The 25,847-nt window shown below is 38.5% G+C and overlaps 1 protein-coding gene across 4 annotated transcripts; it reads left to right on the top strand.

The window, feature by feature from the left end:
* Positions 1 to 12,164: 12,164 nt before the first annotated feature.
* Positions 12,165 to 24,957, top strand: LOC121296423 (butyrophilin subfamily 1 member A1-like). 4 transcript variants are annotated; one of them, XM_041221983.1, is made up of 10 exons: positions 12,165 to 12,354; positions 13,318 to 13,398; positions 13,748 to 13,855; positions 14,256 to 14,357; positions 16,102 to 16,251; positions 19,324 to 19,461; positions 19,946 to 19,997; positions 23,208 to 23,234; positions 23,330 to 23,356; positions 24,116 to 24,957. In XM_041221983.1, the coding sequence occupies exons 2-10, from the start codon at positions 13,339 to 13,341 to the stop codon at positions 24,679 to 24,681; spliced, it is 1,230 nt and encodes a 409-aa protein (XP_041077917.1). In that variant the 5' UTR covers positions 12,165 to 12,354; positions 13,318 to 13,338; the 3' UTR covers positions 24,682 to 24,957. The 4 variants fall into 4 exon arrangements, with proteins under 4 accessions (XP_041077917.1, XP_041077919.1, XP_041077920.1 ...); XM_041221982.1 differs by lacking the exon at positions 12,165 to 12,354 and adding an exon at positions 12,420 to 13,046; XM_041221985.1 differs by lacking the exons at positions 12,165 to 12,354; positions 14,256 to 14,357 and adding an exon at positions 12,415 to 13,046.
* Positions 24,958 to 25,847: the final 890 nt, after the last annotated feature.

The raw sequence follows: 25,847 nt of genomic DNA, 5'->3' as shown, positions 1-25,847 counted from the left end.
AGGCAGAAGGAAAGCTAGAACTGAGGGCTGAGGTGGCAGCTGGATGGAACGAACATATGAATCATCTGCTGGAGAAGCTCTGCACCTTTATACCTCATATTCTAGAAACAAGGGCAGAAAGATGAGATGAATACGGGATCAATCAGCATTTTGCTACTATCATGTCTGCTTGAAATGGAAAAGGTAAACTCACATTCAGAGATTTGGGTTTCACAACTCCAGTTATTCTCTTAAAAGTGGAACTCCTTAACTCATAATCAAGACAGATTTCGAGTCTCGTACCACGTCTCTCACCAAGTATTAATGCCGTAACATTTGAGAGGATGGGCGGAGACATGACTAGGATTGCTGAGGAAGTGCCCCATATTTTGATTAGATGGGGATTAGCGTTAGCCTTGATTGTGGGAATGCTGCCACGATCTACGTATTGGAGGAAAGCTGGAGGAAAACAATGGAGTGCTGTCAGTAGTGTGCAGAGGCCCAGCTGTAGAGAGCAGAGATCTGCTGAAACAGAGATCTGCAATGGTGAATGGAGGACTACCATCAGTAGAGTGCGGTGGTCTGCTGCAGAGAGTAGGGATCTGCTGAATGCAGTAGATATTGGTCTTTCACTGTTAAGGCAGATTTAGATGGAGCCAGAGCTGGGGCTGCTTTTGGGAGAGATAAAGAATGCAGAGACCTGAAACAGCTGCAGAACCTGAGAGGATGAAGAATGTGTTGTTCCGAGGAGTCTGCAAAACCTACTGATTGGTCGGGAGCATTTTATGAGAGTATTGTCTATTGGGGGTGGGAGGACATTGACTGAAACGTTGATAATCATAGGACATGGTTCCGTGACTGACTGGTGGCTCGCGTTGATGAAATGATGATTTTGAAAGTTGAATGAGGTGCCTTGATGAAGCTGGTCAGATTGGAGGCGCGGCGCCAGATGAGGAAACACAAATCTGGGAACAGGAATAAGTCGCAGGAATGGATGCCTGATGCAGGGAAGCTGGACGTTACTGCGATGGTAGATTCTGAGCATCTCAAAAAGCAGCTGAGTCAGGTTGCTTCATGACCAGGTCTTTGAAGAGGGGAAGAGTTGAAATTGAAGAATGTCGGTTGATATAGGTAGGCAAAAGGTTGAGGAGGAGAGGGAAATGCCTGAGAATCCCTCGGAATGACAACTAACTGCAGGAATGTATACAAAAACTGGCGTGTGCAAGCTTCACAGTGATAGCAAACCAGCTTAAAGACTGTATAGAATTTGTGGTGTTATACTGCCATCTAGAGAATTAACCATTGCTTGAGTGAAGCAGGGTCAAATATATTTGGTTATTGTGATTGAAATCCTTGTCAGTATCGAACAACAATTGCATATTCTTTTAGATTTGAATATATTTGTTACATGTTTTAGGACAGTTAGTCATGTATATGAATACGTTAATGCAGTATTTAGATGTCACAATTCGGCGAGTTGATTGATCCTTTGCAGGTTGTGAAAGTGCAGCAGCAGCAACCCAGAAGATTGCAGTACTGAGGCACAGAGCTCGCAATGCCTGGTCACCATGGCGACTTACCACTCCCCGCAGTCACTCAATGAGGGTGTTGCCATGGTAGCCATGGACTGAGAGCCGCCGGTGGAAAAGTTGCAAAACAGCAGTGTCGTTGGAGCATGTTGTGACCAGTACCAGCTGCCACAGGTTGAAATGGAGTATGAAATGGGCTGGATAGGTCTTTAAAATGTTGAACGTAGCTAATATAAATCCAGGGCAGGATCTTCTGAAGGAACGGTAAATTGTGCTGGCTTTGGGAGTGGGGGAGGGGCACTTGATTGCAAGTGAAGAGTAAAGAAAGATTCAGCTGACAGAGCTTTGTGGTGGATTTAAATAGAGCAGTTATGGCAAAGCAAACGCTGACGACGGGAATGCTGATGTCTTGTTGAAGGAGCTTTGAAAGTTTTAGTGGAGGGCCAGTCTGTCTAATAAAGACACGGACAAGTTGAGTAATGAAGCTGTGGTTTGGACGGTGCTGTTGCTGGGCTGGAAGCTGGATGGAGCAGGAAAGACTAACACTGGAGCTCCTGCAGCCGAATAGAGAAGCTGAATAATGAGAAGAATCACCGGAGCAAGTAGGAAAATAATTGATAATATCTTGGTAGCGCTGCGCTAGAAAATTGACCTCCAGTGAAAGGCAACGAAGTGTAGATTAGCAGTGAAACAGGAAATGATGGTGTCTGAGCGTTTACTACAAAAACAAAACACTAGACAGTGAAGGTGCAAGTGATCAGGGCTTAACTAGAGAATAATTGACATGAAATTGGAAGCCCCCTGCTGCACGCCCCCTGAACTATGCAGGATAACATATATATATACACACACAATGTAATTTAAAATTAGGCCTAATTTAAAAAGTGATTATTGTAGGGAGCGGTCCGTGACATTTTGATACCAGAAGTAGCTGGTCCTCAGTGGGAAAAAGGTTGGGAACCGCTGACTTGGATGACATCATTGTTACTGGAGTCAATGATGAAGACCATCTGACAAACCTGAAACAAGTACTCCAGAAACTAGAGGAGTATGGGTTGAGAATAAACCGCAGTAAGTGTGAGTTTTTCAAAGTCTCAGTTACATATTGTGGACATGTAATTGATGCTGACGGACTCCACAAATCTTCAGAGAAGGTAGAAGCAATTCTGAAAGCACCACGTCCATTAAACATGTCTCAGCTTTGATAATTTATTGGACTATTAAATTATTACCACAAATTTTTAGCCAATTTGTCAACTACTCTGTACCCACTGAACCAGCTGTTACAAAAAGAAAGGAAGTGGCAGTGGTCGATACGCTGTGAAGAGGCATTTCAAAAAGCAAAGCAGGCAGTTACCTCAGAAAAAGTGTGGACGTACTACAATCCAACATTAGAAATACGTATTTAATGCGATGCTTCGCATATGGCATTGGCACAATAATTACCCATGTAATGCAGATGGCTGTGAAAAACCAATAGCTTTTGCCACAAGATCACTCTCTTCTGCAGAATGAAACTATGCGCAGATTGACAGGGAGACCTTAAGTTTAGTCTGGGGAGTTAAGTAGTTTGGACTGTATCTCTATGGCAGGAAATTCATACTTCTGACTGATCATAAACCACTTGTTTCAATTTTTAATGCACAATAGGGGATTCCTGAAATGTCAGCTGCATGCATCCAGAGATGGGCGTTGTTTTTAGGTGCTCACACCTATGATGTGCAATACAAAGGCACCAAGCAACATGGCAATGCCGATGGACTATTGTGCCTTCCCTTAGAACAGCCCCATGCTAAACAGCATGAAGAATCAACAGCTGTAGATGTGTTTAATATGTCTTAATATGTCCTGGCTGAAGTTTATGAGTCTACGATGAAGGGATGAACTCCGCAACAGCAACAAAGCTTGACTTCCTTTTATTCCAGGAAAGAACAAATCACTGTGCACCACGGATGTCTCATGTGGGGAAGTCGGGTGTTTGTTCCAGCTAAGTTACGTGTGCAGGTTCTTGAAGAGTTGCATACAGGACACCTGGGAGTGGTGAAGATGAAGGCCCTGAGCAGAGGATATGTGTGGTGGCCTGGCATTGATAATCAAATTGAGCAACTAGCTAAAGACTGCTCTGGATGTCAGCGTGTGCAGTCTGTGCCGAGTCTAGCTCCACTCCACCCATGGGACTGGCCCACTGCCCCTTGGCAGAGGATCCATATCGACTTTGCAGGGCCATTCCTGGGAGCTATGCTTCTTGTAATAGACGGCTATTTGAAATTGCCAGAAGTCATCATAATGCCTACAACAACATCTACGAAGACCACAGCAGTGTTGAGAGACCTGTTTGCTCGCACAGGCTTGTCAACTCAGATTGTGAGTGACAATGGCCCACAATTTGTGTCAGCTGATTTTCAAACTTTTGTCAAAAGCAATGGCATCAAGCACGTGACTTCAGCACCATATCACCCAGACACTAACGGTTTGGCCGAGTGTTTCGTGCAGACATTGAAACAAGCTTTACGAGCAATGTCGGCACAACAAGCAGTCCTGCAATATAAGCTTTCCAACTTTCTGCTTGCTTATAGAAATGCAGTACACTCAACAACTAATCAGAGTTCAGCCAGCTTATTTTTAGGAAGAAATTTAAGATTTAGACTGGACCTTTTGAAACCTGGCCTTCGACAACATAGGATTGACAGACAGACTGATCAGAGCAAGCTCAGATGTAAAGCACAAATCCGAGAGTTACAGGATGGACAAGCAGTCTGGACTCGAGATTAAAGAGAGAAAGTAAAGTGGATTCCGGTACAGACACATCGATCAACTCTGTCAGTCAGCATCGAGCAGGTCTTCCCCAGAGGATGCTACAGCCATAAAGATTCCACAAATGCCAACGATAAACCAAGAGGAATTGTTGCTGCCACCAACACCACCCAGAGCAAAGGCAGATGCCGAAACTGTCAGTGTACCTGAGGACTATTGTTAGTTATTATTGTTAGTTAACCAGTTTCGTGTTTGTTGAAATATATATAAAACACATACACCACACCATAGCTTAAAATTAGGTCACATGTTCAAGTTGTGTGAATGCAGGACCTTTTTTGTGTCATTTTTAAAAGCCAGCAAAAGCGCACATTTTTCTTTTAAATGCAGGATTTATATAGACTGCATGTACGGTCTGGTTTGTTTTTTTATTATTAATAAACCTATTTTTATGCACCTTGCATAATCTGAAAGAAAATGTATCGCTAAATGCACCACCTGCAAGCCACCCAGACACTGTCTGCGTCCCAAACCGCACCTTGCTCACTCGTTACCATCCCTTGAGGGGCAGAAGTACTATGTTCGCCATCTTAAGTCCCAATTCCTTAGGGAACGCGTGAAGGGTGTTTTATGTGCCTTTCTCTGCACCCTTCAACTGAGTGTACAAAACAGTTAACTTCTGCGGAAGTGTTTTTGTGCCAGAACTCGTTGCATTAAAGGCGGAGACAAGTGGGAACAATTTGCAAATATGGCAGACGCGGCTGCACATAAATGTAATGTAACTGAGTTCTTTCACAAGCAAATTATTTGTGAAGTGTATGTTGTATTGAATCGCTTAGCTAATAAAATTAATCTCTTTAAATCTATGATCACAATTTAAATATATGAAATACAGCGAAGAATCTTTTCAGTACATATCGATTGCTGGAATTAATTATCTGTCTATCAATTAATTAATTAATTAACTAGATAGGTAGCTACAAAACTAGCAATATAGTTCAAAATTATTATTATTATTATTTACAAAATACAGGGAAAGAAGAAGAGACTCTAAAACTGATCCAGGCAAACAAGGTCCCCTTCATGAGGAAAAGCAACTCTGCGAAGCTGGGCTGGGAGTGACATTTGAAACCTTTATGTAGTCTGCACACTCTTATCACTTCCATTAATGAATTAGTGTAGAACCTTTAGCCATTTCGTAGTGAAGATAAAGCAAATATATTACCTATTGAATTTAAAGTATAATAGATATTAGTAAAGTATTATTTAAAACAAACAAAAAATAGTTTTTATTTTATTAACCAATATCAAAGTTTTTCAAATTATCTCAAAGTTTAAAAATAACCATACATGTAAAATGTTCTAAATACCTGTTGTTTGCTCAGTAGGGCAATAGTGCAGCGAAGACGTCTCCTACTTGCTGAAATCCTTCTTTGGAACAGGAATAGTGCAAATGCTACAGCCATTCTTCCAAACTACAATCTGAAAACAGAAGATTGTGTAGCTTCTTGCTCTGTCAAATTTAAAGGCTCTGAATGATGATGCTGAAGTGCATCCCATTTAACACTTTTAGCTCAGCCCAACTCCCTCACTCACCCAAGTGCACACTCTGTGACATCAGTGAAACGTCACACTAAGTGTACACTTGTCGAAGGATGCAAGGGAATGTTTGGGACAGAGTCATTGTCTTTCTTCTGGATGTCTTTGTAGTATGGAGGATAATTTGTGCCAAAATTAAAAAATAAATAAATGTAATGCATTTTGATGTATTTATTTATTTCACTATTCATTTATTGCATTATTTATGTATTTATTTATTTTAAAATTGACACATATTATCCTCCATATTGTAATAGTTCAATTTGCAATCATTAATTGTTATTTTTTTGCTTATCAAAAATAGTCTGCGTCTTAAATTCAAGTACAATGTAGTGATGCATATATTAAAAACGCCAACGAAAGACGTGACTATCCCAGTACACAAACAGCAACATGACTGACTGCCCGGAAAAGACAACAAAGGCGTCTGCCCGAATACACAAGCAACAACATGACTGACTACTGAGAAAAGACAAACCAAGCTTCCTGAGGAATTCCAAGAGAAACGCTTAGAATTTCAGCATTTCTAACAAACAGTACTAGCTTGGGCAGATTGCTGATCAGATCCCTGTATTTTTCAACATGCCAAGCAATACCACAGTTCAGTGCTGTTGTGGTTGCTGGGTGGGTTGGTTACATGTTGCCTGATGCCGTGGAGTGTTGTGTCCTACTTGCTGTTGCCAGGATGGGGGATGCCGTAAGTGAGTATGTGTATGACAGAGACACCAAGTATTATACAGTATGCAGCACAATAAACAATCTCTATGGTTAATCTACAACAACACTGTTTTGTGTCAGTTTTGTACAATACAACAGCTTAATTGAAGTTGTGTCTTTGTAAATGCATATTTATTTGATGTTTTATTTTTTCCTCAAGTTGGGGGTGGTAAGTTTGGGCTGTGTCTTAAATTCAAGGGCATCTTAAATTTGAAGAAATACGGTAATAATGGCTACTACTGTACGTTATAAAATTGCTTTTCTGTTTTGAGGCGTGTGTTTGATGTGTGTCAAGGATGTTAACCTTGCTTCTGATAGGTCAGTTTCATTGCAGTCGCGCGACGAAAAAAAAATAGAAACAGGTTCTATTTTAGCCAAGCGAAATTTTCTTAAAAGCCGGGAACACACTACCTGATGCGATCGTCGCATCTCTCTCGGAAATCGCGTCACGAAAAAAAACCTCTACAGCAGGCATCACACGCTGCCCGATGAAATTCCTCAGTGTTGGGCACAACTTGTTGTTTTTTCCTACTGTATGACTTAAAACCAAGGTCCCAGCAATCATAAAGCGGTAATGAAGCGAATCAGAGGCCAAAAACTTAAAGCTATGGCAGTAATAATGCTTTCCGTTTTGGCGAGAAGGCGACGTGATTGTGCCAATCAAATCAAAAGAAGTGTCTGGGTGAAACAGTAGATCGCCTTGAGGCATCAGCAGGGTGCTCATGAGAACCTTTTAAGGAAGCTGAGGTCTGAAGATCCAAATTATTTCCGTAGCCTCCTACAGATGGACATGGAGTCCTTTGACTTTTTACTAGAGACGGTTACACAGCTAATAAAAAAAGAAAATACCTAATTTAGGGTTACAGGTATGTTAACTTCAGTGTAATGCTGTAATTATTATAATAAATATTATGTTATTACTAAGCATAGATCCACAGTACCCATTAATAAACATTCTTTCCGGGCAAATCCTACAAAAGCCTGTCCTGCTTGTACCATGTTGGTAAAAGCACCACAGGGAAGATTGTGCCCAAAAGGTGTAAGGCACTCAAGTTCTTCATGAGGATTACTTAAGGGTTTGTATAGCCTATTGTGTGACATACAGAGTTCCCATATCACGTGTATCTGTGAGCTCATTAAATTACCGCCTTGCAATTAGGTACAAATAAAATAACAATGTCTGTGTACTTGTAAGATTTTTATTAAACAATATGCATTCACGTTTTTTTTTTTTTTTTTTTTTTAGTATTTGCTCCCTGTGGTTTTCTGCATTTTTGCACATTTTTCACATTGAATTTGGTCAGATATTTTAGTGGGTTGTAGTAGTATATAGAGGGAGTCTGAGAGAAAAAAATGACACCAAAGTTTGGTGGTTCTTTCATTTCTTTGGTGTGCAAGGTAATCAAACATGCAATCTTCAGGTGTGAAAAAGTTATTGCCCCCCCTAGTTAACTCAACCCAATTAAAGGGATAATTGGGGTCAGCTGTTTGAATACTTTGGTTAACAATGAGGCCTGATTTTGGCTAGTCCTGCCCAATATAAATCTGACTAACTTTGGCCCTTACCATCAGAGTGAAGTTGTCAGCACACAGGTTCTAGAGGCACATCATGACCACGATTAAAATAAATTCCTGAAGATCTCTGGAAATAAGCTGTTGATGCCAATCAGTCTGGAAAGGTTTACAAAGCCATTTCTAAGGCTATGGGGCTCCACCAAACCACAGTCAGAGTCATATTGTCCAAATGGAGAAAGTTTGGGACAGTAGTGAATCTTCCCAGGAGTGGCCGTCCTGCCAAAATCTCTCCAAGAGCAAGGCATAAAATCATCCAGGAAGTCACAAAGAACCCTAGAACTACATTCCTGGATCTGTCTTTTATTGATCACCGCATCACTCCTGCACCTGCACACTGCAACTCATTTTGTTACAGTCTCACACTAGCGAGAACTAAAATATGACCATACTCATATTTTCAAAGATATACATAGGTGTGCAAATGATAAATATTTACATATAGACTCAAATTCACAACAAAACAAAAGCAACAACATATTTTGTACTATTTTTCCACTTTTAACTAAACAACAATACTAATAATAATAATAATAATAATAATAATAATAATAATAACTACAACTGCCAGGCAGTTTTATGGCTCCCAAGCCCCAGAATCAATACCCGTCTAAGTGTGTTTAGTTCTCAATGTGCCAAGTTTAAAATCAGCAACTTCAACTGTTCCACAGTAGAATATTTTGAAAGTTTGTTTTTTCAAAAATGCGCCAGGCAGCCATCTTGTTTAATGCGAGTTTCTTAAAAGTCAGTTGTATTGCTACATTGTAAAGGATGATGCTTGTGAAGATTCGAGTTAGTAAAGTAAACCTTGTGTTAACTGAGGCCGTTTTAAATTTCAGATGTAAACGTACACCTGGCGGCCATCTTGTTTTATAAAACACAACCATTTTGACATATTTGTATTCCGTTGTTACTGGGACAATAACTGCCAAGTTTGGAGTATGTTGGTCAAACGGTGTTCAAATAGTAGCAGTTTGATGTTAAGGGCGCGTTTCATTAAAGTTTGTGGCAGCCATTTCGACATTAAAATTTATCACAGAAACTTCTGCTTTGCAAACTTCATGCGGGTTTGGATGCTGATGATATATGCCAAGTGTCAGATCAATGGCTTCACTGGTTCCCAGGAAGAAGATTTCGAAAGGTTTCTAAAAAATGCGTCAAACGGCAATTTTCATTTCGGTCAACACAATTTTTTAAAAGTCAGTTGTATTGATACAGTATCAGGGACGATGCTTGTGGGGTTTGGAGTTAATCAAGTAAATTGTTTGTCAACTGACGCAGGTTTAAATTTCAAATGTAAACGTATAAGTGGCGGCCATCTTGTTTTATAAAACATCACCCTTTTCACATATTTATATCCCATTGTTACTGGGACGATAACTACCAAGTTTGAAGATTGTTGGACAAACAGTTTTCAAACAGAAGCAGTTTGTTGTTAGGGGCGCGTTTCGATAAGATTTGTGGCAACCATTTTTACATGAAAATTTATCACAGCAATTTTTGCTTCGCGAACTTGATGCTGGTTTGGATGTTGATGATATATGCCAAGTTTCAGATCAATCACTTCACCGGTTCCCAAGAAGAAGATTTCGAAAGGTTTTATAGAAAAATGCATCACAGTGCCAATTGCAAGGATGCAGCAGTAAAACATGTTCAGCATCAGACAGCCAATGTATCCAGCTTGTTACCTACCAAGTCAGAACCTGATCAGTCACACAGCTTTGAAGCAGCAGCAGTTTAAAGTTTTGGGAAGAAAAAAAAAAAAAAAAAAAAAACTTTAACAATAAAAATAGGCTTCCCAGCCTTTGGCTTGGAAGCCTATTTAAAAAAAAAATAAAAAAAAAAAAAAAAAACTTTAACAATAACAATAGGCTTCCCAACCTTTGGCTTGGAAGCCTAATAATAATGAATGGAGTCTTTGGAATCGAAATTGCAGAATACATTTCAGTATGTGCATTGTTATCTGCATGTTTGTTGCTGTAGTTATAGGGATACGTGTGCATGTGTGCTTGAGGCTAAGGAGTTGTCAGCATTTGTCTGAATTATAGTTGGTTTGCAGTTGGATGTGGGTTGTTGAAACGCATATTTGCTTCAAACAGTGCATTCTGGACGGTATGCTTTACAATAACATTAGCTACAGGATCAGTGGTCGATTTTAGGGCTTTCACAACATACTTTCCAAATAAAGTATCCTCATTCTCTTTTTTCTTGGGCTCCTTCATCACTTTCTGCATTGATCTGAAGATGGCCAATTCCTCCTCCTCAATTTCTGACTTCTTTCATTTTACAGAGTTCCTTTTGGGTGGTTTATTTGTTGCAGCTCCCATTCGATGACGTTTAGGTGTACTTTCATTTTCTGTGAGGGGGTCGTGTCTGCTATAGAGAGGCAAAAGCCTTTCTCGACAAGTGGAACTTCCCTAATTGCCTAGGTGCTTTGGATGGAAAACATGTAACCATACGGCCTCTCCCAAACACAGGATCTGTCTTCCAACTATAAACATACATTCAGTGTCATCTTAATGGCTCTAGCTGATGCTGATTATTGCTTCACATATGTGGATGTTGGTTACAACGGAAGAGCAAATGATGCTGGATGCTTCAAAGACACAAGTCTAAATGAGGGCTTGTTGCAAAATTGGTTGGGTGTACCAGAGCCTTCAGAGCTACCGGGCACTTCAATAAATGCCCATATGTGACTGTTGCTGACAATGCGTTTCCTCTACGTAATGATATCATGAAGCCTTACCCAATATGCAAATTCAGCCAAGAACAAAAAATATTTAATTACAGGCTATCCAGAGGCAGACTTGTTGTGGAGAATTGTTTTGGAATATCGTCAAATCAGTTTAGAGTATATTTCAACCCAATTGCTTTGGAACCATCTAAAGTTGAAACTATTGTGTTGGCTGCCTGCATTCATCATAAACTCCTACGATCGAAGGCAATGGAACAAGAAAGGTACACCCCAACTGGTTTAATTGACAGTGAAGATCCAGATACACACAAGATCACACCTGGAGCCCGGCGAGATCAGGCCCAAATGCCACCAACAAATTTTGATGTACATCGAGTCAGAAATGCCACACAATCTGCAAAAGATCAGTGCGCTAATCCGACAGAATATTGTTCTTCCGAACTGGCAGTTGAGCATGGTCCACTGATAACACTATGTAACACAATTTTTGTTCCTGGGTAGTAAGTGTTATTTCCTAATTGCTTATGCCTCAAAAGTATAGAAAATGGCTATTATTCCCCACAAACTTTGCTTTTGTGACCAGGACAGTGATATTTCAAAATATCACTATTTCCAATGGGAAAACGGGCAAATGTGTGTCTTTTCATTCACATAAAGTCAGAAAAAAACAACATATGAATCCAAATTAACATGTATTTATACTAAAGTAATACAAACATGACTACAAAAGATTTAGAAGTGAGTAGTTTTTCGAGATTTACGATTATACTGTAAACTAGGGGTGCTGGGCGTGCGGATTGAAGCGCTGTGCACCTGCTTTCATCATATACAGGGGTTATAGTTGTGTTCAATGGCTTTCAGCAACCCCACTATAAAAACGGTTTCAGTGCCACTGTACTGTGTCATGTTATTGTAGGATAACTCCGTGGTATAAAGATAATGGTCGCGTAATGGTTGAATATATTTCCAAAGCAAAAGCCACAACAAAGATGGCGACTGAATTTATCCACTCTCAGCGAAATGACGTTTGAAGTTGGTTTGCATGGGCACAGACAAGTTCTGCGGTTTAAAATAGGCCAGAGGCTACTGCAGTGAATTGTGGCGTTTGTTTTTGCATTTTGAAAGGCATTTCCAAAGGTGTCTTTCACAACACCTGACAATTGGAACAAAGTAAACGGTTTTTGTCTTCAATTCTGACCTATAGAGATTCTAGTAAAGTAGCATATATATATATATATATATATATATATATATATATATATATATATATATATATATATATATATATATATATAGACACACACATGCATACGTAATGCAAGTTAGTGTTGAAATTCATTTGTGTACATGTTAACTGAAGACTAAAATCACTTATATTGAGAAACAGAAAGTATTATGCTTGTTAAAGGTAAAGCTTGCGTTGAAGTGCTGATACGGTGAAAAGCTTGCATTAGTTTCAGTGCGTCACGTAAAAAGGATTCACATTTTTCTGAAATTCAAGACGTACAGGTATTGAATGTATTTTATTTATTTTTTAGTACATCTAACACGTAATATTTTAGAAGTGGCACAAAGCGTAATTCTAAGCGATAGTCGCTGTTATACAGTTACCAATCAAGCTGTTGTAACGAGTTATTTGTATTAGATTACGGAATGTATGATGTTGCGAGTACAGATTGATTTAAGGTCGATACTTTGCTTGGGCAGTGTCATTTTTGATTTGGGATTTAAATTGCAGCATACAGCACTCGTGAAAGCACGGGGTAAAATGTGTTGTAAAAACCATTTGTGAGATTACTTTAATAATTACGATGTGTGCTGTGTTAATTAATGTGTCTGTGCCCAGCATTATTATATAAGATATTTTTGTCCATAGACGTGCTCTTAACTGCGTCACTCACTGGTGTTTGCAAAGGATGTGTGCAGGTACAAGCATTTTAAGTGCTAGACTAGTTGGCTTGTTGTTTTTATGTCGGACCAATAATAAACCAGCAATGGAAACAAATTGTGTCTAAACTGTATTTTCCCACAAATAGGCCAGCAAAGGCAAAATGACTGTAAATAAGTTATAGACTCACTTCGACAGACAATTTTAATTCTTGTACTGACGATCTGTACCAGATAGCTGGGAAAGAATGTGACACTTGAACCAATTGTGTATGTCCTCAACCTCAAAAAAGGCCATCACTCATATATTCCATGTAAGTGTATTCATGTTTAAAAGTATCCATTTACATTGGAAGATTTGGAAGATATATTCTGTTTTGTTTTTATGCACTCAGTCAGTATTGTGTTAGTAACCCACATAGACTAGCTCAGGAGGTTGACATCAGGTGATATTTAGTTAACAAATGCATTGTTCTGCTTTATTTTTTTCACATATCCATTTTACTCAATTATTTGAAAGTGTGCTATCATTATGTCCTGGTGGACGTTTGTCAGTTTTAAATATATTTGTTATTTATCCTTCAGAAATTTGCAGAACTTTCAAATATGTTGGAGTGCTTGCAGTTCTTCATAGAACCAGCAAAGAACTTGAAGACAGTCTTGAAGGTACACATTTCATTAGTTTGTCTTAAATACGTAAATCAAGAAGTGTTTGACAAAAGGGGGAATTATCAAAGACAGAACAGGGATATTGTGGTAGAGAATAGTAAAACAAGAGAGACATGGTTTCGTATATATTTCCTGGTTTTACGTATTACAGAAGGCTGATTTTACAAAGCTTATTTCTTCCGGTGTAATTAATTGAAATAGGAGAAGTAAACAGCGTACTGTAACACGCTTGGACAGCCTTAAATGAAATTCCTGTTTTTCTGCTTTTGGAAATGAGCCCCATATCTTTATTCCAAAATAGAGAACATGTCCTTTAATTGTATTTCCTCCTTTGTTCATACTTCAGGAGAATGTTAGAAAGGTTTCACCGCGTGAGAAGAGGGATGACCGGGTCCTGGAGGAGTGCCAGCTCTTCATCATGGAGCTGGCCAGAGAGCTCAACAGAGTGTGTGAGGTGAAGAGAACGCGATACACATTCCAATAAGTGCTGCACCCTGCATCTGTCTGACTAGCCAATTATTGGTGCTGTGAATATCGACTCTTACCGCAATCGCCACTCTGATGAATTTCAACAAAAAAGCTACATTACTGTTTAATCTACATTGTTTAATCTGCTACACAAACAGTGTTTCACAAGAGACTGTACTTAACTCACCACAATTAGTGTGTGTCTGTATGGGGTTGCACCTGATCATGCTTAGTAGTTACCAAGCACAGGGCTGGGTGAAAAGCATGTGTATCAGCCCTCATTTAATTCAAGGGATGCAGAATACCAAGAGCAGTAATATTCTTTTTACATTTCTTATGTCTTTATTTTAAATATATCTTCCTAAATATTCATCCATCTTATTAAGAACTCAGACATACTGATCGGAGTTTGGATGAGTGAAGACACCTGGAGCCCTGAGGAGTGTCGTTGTTTTATTGTGGAATGGGCAGCACAGCTGGAGTCAAAGGTACATGTACAGGGAAATTGGGAGTAGGGTTTCACCAGGGTAGTAACATTAGAGCATGTGTTTGTTTATATTCCTTATATAAAAACACATCTTTTATCTTTTGGTGGTATCCTCCAGTTTGGAATTGTATGAAAGTGGCAGCTTCATGTTCGGTTTTGGTTTGGAAAAATCATAACTGTTGCGTCCCTAGTTTAAATTGGACCCTGAACTACAGCCTAATGCATAATTTGGGATCACGGTGTTGTGTCTGATTTCAGAATTTCTGTTTCGGTGTAATATTTATTTATATTTGGCTACTCTTTATTAAGAACACCCTTGGGGCCCGTTTCACAAAGGTCCTGTGATTGCGATGTGCTTGTGATGAGGTTGCGAGGACGCAGAAATCATTGCTGTGTGCGTTTCATAAAGCATTTAGCAAGTGTCATCGCTTGCGTTCATTCTTTTTTGCGATCTGCGATGAGTTAAATCACTAATTCTAATCAGTTTTAAGTCACAGTGACCGATTAGGTAAATACACAATGGCAAGGTTGCAAAGGAAAGTTTTTTTTTTTCAAAGAAAAAAAAGAATGATGAAATTATTGAAGTTGCTGGTCGACACAGATGCTTTCTATTTGGCAAGTTTTCTGGAAGTTTTAGTCATGAAGAAAACAAGCCTTGCAGATGACCACTGATGCAGTAAACACTGCTGGGGAGGAACAAAGAACAGTGGCCGAAATAAAAAAGAAATTGATGGATCAAGCGAACAGAACAAAGTTAAAAGAAGGGAAATGAAAAACCTTTAAAGTTGATTGAGGAAAACCAAAATACATCTTTAGGGGGCATGCCTGGTAGTCAAGCTGTGTTTAGCCTTGTTATTTAAGCGTGCAGGGAAGGTAATAACATGGAGGTGACTGCTGCAACACAGCTTTGTTATTACTGTGCTGAACTGTAGCTGAGATGAATTGAGGAAAGTGCTTTTTGTTTCCGTGATTTGGGGATCTGGAGGGTTTCTTTTAGATATATATTTTTTATCTAGAAGTGAGAAGGGGGCACTTGTCACTATTTTTGCCACATGTTTGGTGCATTTTATTTATTTGTACCATGTTTGTGTTAACTTATTTATTGTGCACATTTAACGTTGTTGTTGTTGTTATTAACATAATTAATTGCTGTACGGCACTGTCACCTGTTTAAAGCAAGACAATCTGCCCAATAATGCTATTATCATACTGAATTAATCGGTACTTTTGGTATATGATTGTATTTAATAAATGAACCATGTTTGTTTTTACAACTTGACCTTGCCTCAGTTACTGTTATTTTTCACCCACATAACTTTGGGTTATGTGTCATTCAATAAATAAATCACAGCCAAGTTCATATTGTCATCAGAATGTTTTACCTGAGAAATCTGTTCAATAAAGTGTACAGTTCCACAGCAAGCTAGTAGTATGAGTGTCACAGTAAAATAGGATCTACTGTGAAAATTGCTACTTGCGGCTGCTGTCTGGCTCTCGCAGGTGTCTGGTGAAAATCGGCGATGTCGCGGTCCTGTGAAAGTTTTATGAAACCCAATTTTTTATTTGCGAGGTGCTTACGATTGAGAATCGTTGCAAATCGCTTTTGTGTTACGGGACCCTGGTCCTTACGTTTTAGACATGTGAAAGTTCACTGTCGTTGATGCAGACATGTTTGCTGTTGCACCCTTTCACAGGAGCTAATATTTTCAGTGGAGAGATGATGATTGTGATGTATTTTGTCACAGGAAAGGCTTCAACAGAGCCACGGTTGGCCGGAGAAAGTGGGTATCTCTGGACGAGCTGTGGAAAAGTTGAGAGAGGGGGATGAGCGAGTTGTGGAGGATGGTCAGCGCATCATTGCTGATTGGGCAAGAGGGCTGAAGAGCAAGTCTCAGGTACTGGTGGGAGAGAGAGAGAGCACAAGAGCGAGCAAGCTGGGGGAGACATACAATGAGAAAACACAGCATCTCTTTCCGTAAGGCAGCAGACAGTCATTTCAACGCAGAGGTACAACTTTGAAAAACATTGCCATCTTTATCTTTTTTTAGAAATAGTGATATTTAAAGCCCCTTGTTTTTCTCAGATACGAAACACAAAATGTAACATATAAAACAAAATAAATTGAAATGCAGATATAAAAACAAATAACACAAAAAAATTATAAAACAGAGAGACATCTTTAAATTGTGAGGTTTATGCAGAAAATACTTTAAATAAATACTTGCAATCGTAGTTGTCAAGGCTCGGCCGTTACCATAGACACGGTCTGAAGGGAAATGGAAGTGCAGACTAAAACTTGCGCAGATTTAAAAGCGGGTCATTTGGGAATTCAAATTGTGATGGAAGAGAAGAGAGGTTTTTTTTTTTAAATGCCTAAACTGCACATAACAATTAAACGGAGTATATAACAATGTGCAGATTTTCCAACTCTCGGCGGGAATGGGAGTCAAAACATACCATTGTTAAGCATCATTAGCTGCTTTTTGCTTTTGGGGAAAATATGACTTGTTTGCTGGTACAGATGAACTCTCTTTATATCATGATTGCCATGCAGGCATCACTTTGTGATATAAAGTGGGTGATATATGAGCACATTACGAGTGCGAGAAAAAAAGAAATAAAACGGTGAATTGAAGAGCAGTGTTTTAATACTGTACATTTAGTCATTCTTTACATTTAAACACATGCATGTAGTTTACTGCAGGACAAATACATTTTGTATCATTAACTGGAACAAAACAGTTTATCTAAAAAAGGCACGAATTGTCAACATGAGAGCTAGCAGTACTTTTTTGTGTGTGCATTTGTATAACAAAGTTGTGCCCTTCTATGATGGCTCTACCGTGTGATAGTTGACCGCGATGGGAGATATGCATCCTGAGCCGAAGGCGAGGGCGCTAAAGAATGTCAGTCAACAATCACATGCTAGAGCCATCCTCGAGAGGGCACTATCACTATTAGAAAATGATTTTTACTATTGTTTTCTTTAAAAAAATAAAAAACAAAACAAACACCACACCTTAAAACCTACATTTACCTTGAACTTGTACTGATTCGTCGGGTACCTTTCCGCGGAGTAAAGATGTTCTAAGAAAGTAGTCCCAACGTTTTTAAAATAAAGAACAAGGATGACATAAATATAAGGAGAAAAACAATATGTTTTATTTAATAAATCAATTTTATTTATTAATTTGCTAGGGTTTGAAACCCCTATTTATAATCTGGACATTGCCAGAGGAATGAACAGAGCAATTGCTGAACAGTCCATGTACGATGGAGTCTGACCCACCAATACAATCTGTCATTAACTAGAGTAAAATACCAATACAATCTCTCATTAAATACCACTCGAAAATGCCTCCTAACTCACCATGTTTCTACCTTCAGCCAAAGCCTTTCTCTCCTGAATCTATATATGAATGGAGCAATATTGCTGAACTGTCTGTGTCTCACTTTGTTGTTGTTGTGTCTGTGCTCCAGTCTGTGATTGGCTCTCGGCAATTGCAGGTGCAGGATTGGTTGCTTTGTTTAGTATTTACTGTCCAATAGATGTGAACTACAGCAAGTCAGAACGAAAAAGCCGGTGCTTGCGCAGATTTATACGTTTGATTGACAGTTGGTAGTTGGTACTGAGACATTCCAGCAGGCATTTACCGTTTATTAGAGCCAGCTAATGAATCTGCTTTGCTTAGTGTTTAAATACCAAGCTTGTTGTGTACTGCTTCAGTTCAATGGGATTGAAGTATGTGCAATTGTTATGACAGCCCCACAGCAGGGCAATGTGTGTGTGTATATGTATGTGTGTATGTATGTATATATATATATATATATATATATATATATATATATATATATATATATATATATATATATATATATATATATATATATATATATATGAGGTATGTTTTTGTCAAAATGTTAAAAAAAATAATAAAAAGATAATGTTTAATAAAAAATATGTATGTAGTTAAACCATAATGTACTATAACTATAAACATACTATACTATTATTGATATACATCTATCTGAGTTGTTTTATTAATGTGTATCTGTAATAAAACAACATTTGTGAAAAATAAAATAACATTTGTGAAAAAATAAAAATTATAAAAAAATAATTTCAAGGGCTCAAGTGATATTGCAGTGTAGGCAGTATCAATGTTTAGTAGCAGCTGCACTCCCCTCTGCCTAGCAGTTTTATAACCTGCAGTATCTAGAAAGAGACAGCATTACAGAACACCCCTTACAGTTCTGAGATTAATAATAGGGACTAAATAATATGCATTTGAAAAAGTAAAATAAAGTACACATTCAACGCCTTAGGATAACCCTATTCACATTCAGTGATTTTTTTTTATCATGCAGTTTGTTTCTTAAGGTGTTTTCTTGCTGAGTGGTTAGCAAGTCGTTTTTTTATATACATTAATGTTTGCATTTATGTTCAGTGCTTTTGTAATGTATTGATGTTGGCATAACTAATGTATTGTTTTTAAGTAGAGTGATTTTAGCATTTATACTCCTTGTTTTTTAATTGAAAGTACAGTTATATAGGTTAGATTGTTAGTGCACTATCAGACTGTTTCAGTATGATGTGTTACAAATTATAATTGAGCTTATATGACAAGCTTTAAATCAGATAAATGTATCCACTCAAATTTAGCCTCTAACATGTGACGAATGTGTTGAATTGTGTCCAGATGAGTAGGTGGCCTAAATGAAATGCCTGTCCCCCGATGTTGATTATTAGCACAGAAAAAGACAATAAAAGACAAGATATTTACAAGAAATTTCTTATTGTTAAGGTGGCAAAATGCAGGTTTCATCACACCCCTGCCTGTTCAATTGAGCAGTATAGCTGCTATAACCCTTACCAGTGTACATGACCATGACAGTCTGCCAGCCTGGTGCCTTTGGATTGCCCTTTCATGTGTTGGAATGATGCTGTCCTCCACTTCTTCCACTAGCGCTGCGTGAGTCCTGGAGAGAGTGTGGCCCTGGTGCTGGAGGACCTGGAGATGCAGTGGAAGCGTGGGCGCCTCCCCAACCTCATCCCTGCCATGGAGTTCATCATGTGGGTCCTGCTCGTGGAGGACATGGACAAGGTACCTGGACCGGACTGTCAAACTCCATCACTGTCTACATTTCAGAATACTTCATGCCCCCCTCTGTCTTATCTCCTTCTCTCTTTGGGTCATATTGAGGAACACCGCCAGTCATTGAGTGTCATATTGAGGGACACCGCCAGTCATTAAGGGTCATTCATTGTGTGAGTGAGGCCTCTGAATATGGGAATTTCTCTCCTCTCTTTCTCGCCACTATACTTATAAGAATAAGTCATGCACCAAAACACATCCATCCAGACGGCCATATTAATGATACAGACCACACACTTTGACAGTTGGTACACAGCTGTATTCTACTATTCTCTCAACAAAGTTCCATTACATTTGGTATCCAACCTCACAGGACACGCCAAAATATATTTTTACCATAACCAAACCATTTAAACTACACAATGGCTCCAATGTGTACACACGGATTGCATCTGCAGTATATATTATCATATTTTTGTCCTTTATGTTTTAGGGAACTATTCCACAGCTTTGGCTTTCTACAAAGCAAAGATCCCAGAAAAGTGGTGAGTAAGGAGAGATTCCACACTGCAGGGCATGTTGTACTTCTTACCATTTAATTTAACTCTATTCTATCTGATAAACCCTGATAGCTTTCCCTACCCTTTTGTCATTATAAAGCACTGGCTCATGCAACAAAACATGCGGTTCTAGAATGAGTGTTTATATTTAGAGGAACCTTTATGTTATGCTTTATGAAATGTGATAAATATTAAAAGGTGATTATTGATTTTAAAGAGATTGTCTGTCTATTAGTAATATTCAATGCAGGCTAACAAACATTTTAATAAATTGTCTTCATTATGTGTTTCTAATCTATGTTCTAGTACAAGGGCCTCTGTGGAAGGGGTGTGGGTAATTCACTGACCAGGAGACAGACAGGTGTAATTGAAAACACCACACAGGTGCCCAGTTTTATTTCAGGGGCGCGTTGGGTTTCTTTAGCCCGCAGAGGGCGCTGTTGGTCCGTGGTCTGCTTACCAACTATGGTAAACAGAACCACAGGAATACCAAGCAAGGGTAAACAGTTCAGGTGCACTTGCAGGTGCTTCAAAACAATACTACAAAAATCGAAGGCACAAAGAAACAGGAAAAATAAAACAGTAACAAAACTACAAAGAAAAGGTGCTGCACTCTGCAGCAATATCCCGGTCGCCGCTGCCCGTGCGACCCGGATTACCGTCCTACGCTGCAGGCTACCTAGCCTACTCGGCTATCCTTATTCAGGGATCTGCCCAAGGGTTCCCCTCCCTCACTGTCTCGCTCTGAACCTCCGTTCCGTTCCGTTTGGTCGTGGACCAGCGTTTCTGCGCACTCTACGCGTTTAAAAGGGCAGATCTGAGGAAACAACAGAGCGTTAATTTATAGGGCTAACAATCTCCCAAGACGTGCCTCTCAGCCATTCAGAGAGGGGGAAAGTCCACACACCCACTTTCCCACCTCCCCGTGTCACTGCCATGACTCACAGGCGGTTGTTGGACGACTGCCGCCCTCTTCCTGCAGCCCGTGAACACGCCAGCAGAGTCAGCACAGATCTCTCCCTGTTACAGCCTCTTTTTCAAAAAAAATATTTCTCAGCTTTGCACCATTTTCATATTTCTTGTTTGGAAATAAGCACAGGTTTTACATCAGCGTTATTAAATACCTGCCAAATTAATTCTTATTAGGTTTCATGTGTAGATGAAGTTCCTGTGATTATTCCCTTTGAAGGTAGTTCAGTAATATTTCATTCAGGATTTCTCTGTGTTCATTTATACTTTCTTGGGAGTACGGCAGAGGAAATTGGGTTGATTTGGTTATACTATGCATTTACCATATTTTACCATGGTTTGCCATGTTAATATGCTATGTCATACCATTTTGCAATGCTTACCTACGCTTTACCGTGCGTTCACTATGAGTCATTGTACTTTGCAATGCTCAAACTATGGGAACTTCTATAAGGGTAGGATATCTGCCTATCCATCTTTTAGAATATGTATTCATGGGTGAACATTTTTTTAAATGAATGTTTATCATTATACTTACCAAATGCTGTATAATTTTGTACTGTAAATGTGTTTCCTTTGTGATTGACCTCACTTTTGTATTTATGTATGTGGTGTTTAAGTGAATGTTTTTCATAATGAGAAACAGGCTTTATGAAATCATTAAGACACTGATACCTGCAAGACTTTAGCATTAATGTAATATAAATAATTTTGAAAATGTCATCACTCCCCCCCCCCCCCTTCAGCTTGCATTATGATCCACACTTTGCATCTGCTTTACACAATTCACTTCATTTAAGGGAGCTACTGTTACAGTCTGCATGCTACAAAACAGAATCATAAAGTGAATGAAGCAAATGATCCAATTCAATAAGCTGCTTTATTTAACCAAATGAATTGCAGTTTAGTAAATGATACCCTAAGTGCTGTTTAGGGTTAGTTGGAACCATGCTAACCTTAAACCTGTTCAGAGTCAGTTCAGGCCCGGTCTTCAGTTTCCAGCATGTCAGTGAATACATGTCAGTTATTACACAGATGATGAAAGACAAAAAATGTGTTTGAAAACAAATACATCAGGTTTGCTGTCTTTAACAAAATACACTGTTTTATAAAAATAAAACTACGCATAGAAAAAACTAAATAACCAATGAAGCTTACTCTCATAACTGAGCCACAACCAGTACAAACTTCATTTATTTCTTGCTGACACCCACACAAAGAACCATTAAACAAGAATACAACATTTGTGAGATGTCACCCTTTGATCTTTTGATTGAATAACCCTATTAATCTAGCTAACAGTGGCTGTATGGCTTTGAAGAGAAGGGTTGCAGATATATTGTTGATTTAACAAATTCACAGTACTGCAAATCCATAGAAAACAGTGGAATCGTTAATGAAACCACAGTGAGTCAGAATAATTCAACAGAAAAGTGAATGCTGTTTTATTACTTCATTTGTTCACAGTTCACAGTTAGTTCATTAGTATTACACATTTCAAACACAACACTTAGAAAAGGGCTTGTGATTTCAATGTAGCATTTCATATTGTTTGCTAAAAGTAGGGTGATACAATTATACATTAACAATGTAAAACTTTTTTTTTTTCATAGTTACAGATTTTGACAAGTATAAGTATTAACAGTATACTTTGAATACTGTTCTGGCTTCCTAACCATCTTGGTGGATACAGCTCGCTCAGCAACAAATGATGGGTTTGAATGGGACGATATCAGTATGTTTATTTTTCCACGGTATCCCTTTTACAGTGGGAACATGACTTCTTTTACCAAACAATACAAAACAAAAACGAACCCTAGCTCATGTTTTGGAGCGCCAACTAAAGTTAACAGGGTCCCTACCTTTAATCAGATACTAACCCGGTTTGCTGACTTTAGATTTACATAAATCACACATTTAATGTGCCTTTCTTTAACATAAACTGCATTCAGGTCTATACTCTGTTCCTTACCTTCCCACAAACAGCTTTGAAACCTTTCCTTGTATACCTGCCTTGTTGTTAAATTCCGAAGAGGTGTAATAGTTTAACTGATTGCCAGTCTCATTGTTTATCCCGCACATAAATATGATGATACCTGTAATGTGTGTTGTCATTTATACCCTTGTGACAGTGTACATAGTCATCAAATTCTGTTCATTTTTATGGATTCTATATTGATTTAATGAAATGTGCTCAGTTAACACTGTTTTTTTTTTTCTTCACAGATGCTGCAAATTACATCCCTAACACAGGTAAATCAAACCAATATAGCCTTTAGTTTTAGTAGTTGATTTCCACAAGTTGCTAATCTATTACATGTTTTTAAATGCCTGTTTTTTTTTTCTAGTCTGGAAGTGGATCAGTAGTGCATCAGGTACTTTTTTCATTTGCTTTGGAGTGAAACTCTTAGGTGGTCTAATTCAAGTGAGCTAGACTGCGGTGGATATGTGAGGGTCTCGAATCAACTCCCCAGTAATGTTGTTGAAGCTGACACCCTGGGATCCTTCAAGAAGCTGCTTGATGAGATTCTGGGATCAATAAGCTACTAACAACCAAACAAGCAAGATGGGCAGAATGGCCTCCTCTCGTTTGTAAACTTTCTTATGTTCTTATGTTCTTATGGATATAAATACTGTTGTGATTTAATGTTTGGACCCTAATTGGTTAATAGCACCATATTTTACACTGATGGAAACATGTGCCTGCAAGACAGAGCTTCAATGTCTTATCATTTGTTTATGTGTTCTGTGGCTACCTCTAATTAAGTTGAGAGTGTTCTTTCTCTTGCACTCTTTGTATGACAGACCTGACTTGCATTGCTCGTGGACAAGAGAAAGCAAAGCGTATGCAAGAAATACACTCAAAACTTGATTAGAGGTAGCCAGGTAAACATATAAAAATGGAACGACCCTTAATAAATATATGTTAAACATTTAAAAACTTGGCACCATTTAATGGTTAAATTCAAATTTCATAACAAAACCAAAGTAATTTCCAATTTACAACTTGCATATGATAATACTGCAACACTGTTATAGATGGATGTAAATATAGAACAGATAGTTTGCAATAGACAAGTTAATGGCTTTGTGAAAGCAATCATATGTCTTACTGATCACTCTCTCTTCTCCAGATGATGTGACTTTGGACCCTGATACAGCAAACCCTGATCTTATCCTATCTGAGGATGAGAAACGAATGAGATGTGGATACGAACGTCAGGACCTCCCAAACTATCCAAAGAGATTTGATGGCTGGTGGTGTGCTCTAGGCAGGGAGGGGTTCACCTCAGGAAGACACTATTGGGAGGTAGAGGTGGGGGGCTTGAGAGACTGGAGACTAGGAGTTACTAGAGAGTCTGCGCAGAAGAAAGGGTACAAGTCATTAAACACAGAGTCAGGTTTCTGGACTCTGAGGCTGGAGAGGGGCAGTGAGCTCAAAGCTCTTGCTGTCCCCTACATGCCTCTCCCTGCAAGCCTCATTTCCCAGAAGGTGGGTGTGTATCTGGATTTTGAGGAAGGGCAGCTGTCATTTTACAATGTGGAGAGGAGATCTCATATCTACACTTTTAGCGACACCTTTAATGAGAAGCTTTATCCACTGTTTGGCACTGTAGACGTTGCTAAAGATCTGGTAATAAAGTCTTATATTAACTTTGCAGAACACTACTATTGTACAGGGCGGTGTTTGTGGTGTTGAGGCTTACTGGTAGGATAAAGAAAATGCAGCAACATTTCCACACTGTCCAACATAAACAAAACAAAAGAAGAGTAGAAAAAAGCACACTGTAAAAACTAGCTTTGGTTTAATGAACAGTGTCAAATTGCTGCTTCCATGATTGTTTAACACGTAGTAGTTTAATGTATTTATATTGTTAAGGCCAGGTTTAAGATGCCAGGAAAATAATTGTATATTACTGCTTGTATCCTGAATGTATATCTGTATTAATGATGTAATTTGTAATCGATACATAATAAAGAGTTTAAATTGTTGACTATCAGATGTTTTTCTTTGACAGAAGATCATGTGGGTCAATTCCATCTCCAGAGCCACAGTATTTCTTAATGTTTCCATTCCAGTGACCAAATTGGCCAACAGTGTCCATGTTTACAATGGCTTTTGGCACCCAGAATGGAACATTTTCTAGAAATGTGATGTCATCATATTGTCAACATGCTGTACCTTTCTAGATTTAGATTTTGGAAATGCATGTAACAGTTGTAGAACATACTGAGTTGAGTGTTGCTCAGCTTAGCTTAAAAATCATAGCATCAAAGTATTTTAATGCAACATATAATTTTAGTAATTATAGTAGTTACGGCCTTTCTTTGTAGCTATTCTGATTGTCACATTGCTGAGTAACCCTGAAACAAAGCACATATAATAGTACATAGTTACTTCAATTGAATTGGTAGGTTTTGGCATTGGCACATCTTCAGCACAGCACATTAACAAATCTATTTTGTCCTATGAGGACATTTTAATGGAAGCATTTAGCAAATAATTACATTTCACCACCCTCAGAAAAAAAAAAGCAGCGATGACAAGTAGAATGCTTAAGTTACAACTGCTGTAAATCTGGATGGCCATGGTTAGGTAAGTAGAATTGTAACAATTCTGTAATATCATTCAATCTTACAAAAAAGTCATTGTAAACATCATTTTTAATGCAGTATGTGTTTGATTGAGTGGTTCTCTTGATGAATGACTTCCTAAATATTACACGGTACTTAGAAGTTTTTTAAAATCCCATGATAAAATAAAAAAGGACAGGATCATGTGGATTTGTTTCAGAAATAAAAGCCTTACTGTCATAGTGTGCTGCCCATTTTTATTGTAAACCTAGTCAATGCCAGTTAAACATG

This window comes from Polyodon spathula, chromosome 21 (genome assembly GCF_017654505.1).
Source record: "Polyodon spathula isolate WHYD16114869_AA chromosome 21, ASM1765450v1, whole genome shotgun sequence".
Taxonomy (NCBI): domain Eukaryota; kingdom Metazoa; phylum Chordata; class Actinopteri; order Acipenseriformes; family Polyodontidae; genus Polyodon; species Polyodon spathula.
The sequence above is the reverse complement of the archived record's forward strand: the minus strand, read 5'-3'. Positions and strand labels throughout refer to the sequence as shown.

Coding starts and splice junctions, on each gene's coding strand:
- LOC121296423 (XM_041221982.1), top strand. CDS start 13,005: ATGTCCTCAACCTCAAAAAAGGCCATCACTCATATATTCCAT. Junction 13,856..14,255: donor AGCTCAACAGAGTGTGTGAG/GTGAAGAGAACG, acceptor CATCTTATTAAG/AACTCAGACATACTGATCGG. Junction 14,358..16,101: donor CAGCACAGCTGGAGTCAAAG/GTACATGTACAG, acceptor ATTTTGTCACAG/GAAAGGCTTCAACAGAGCCA.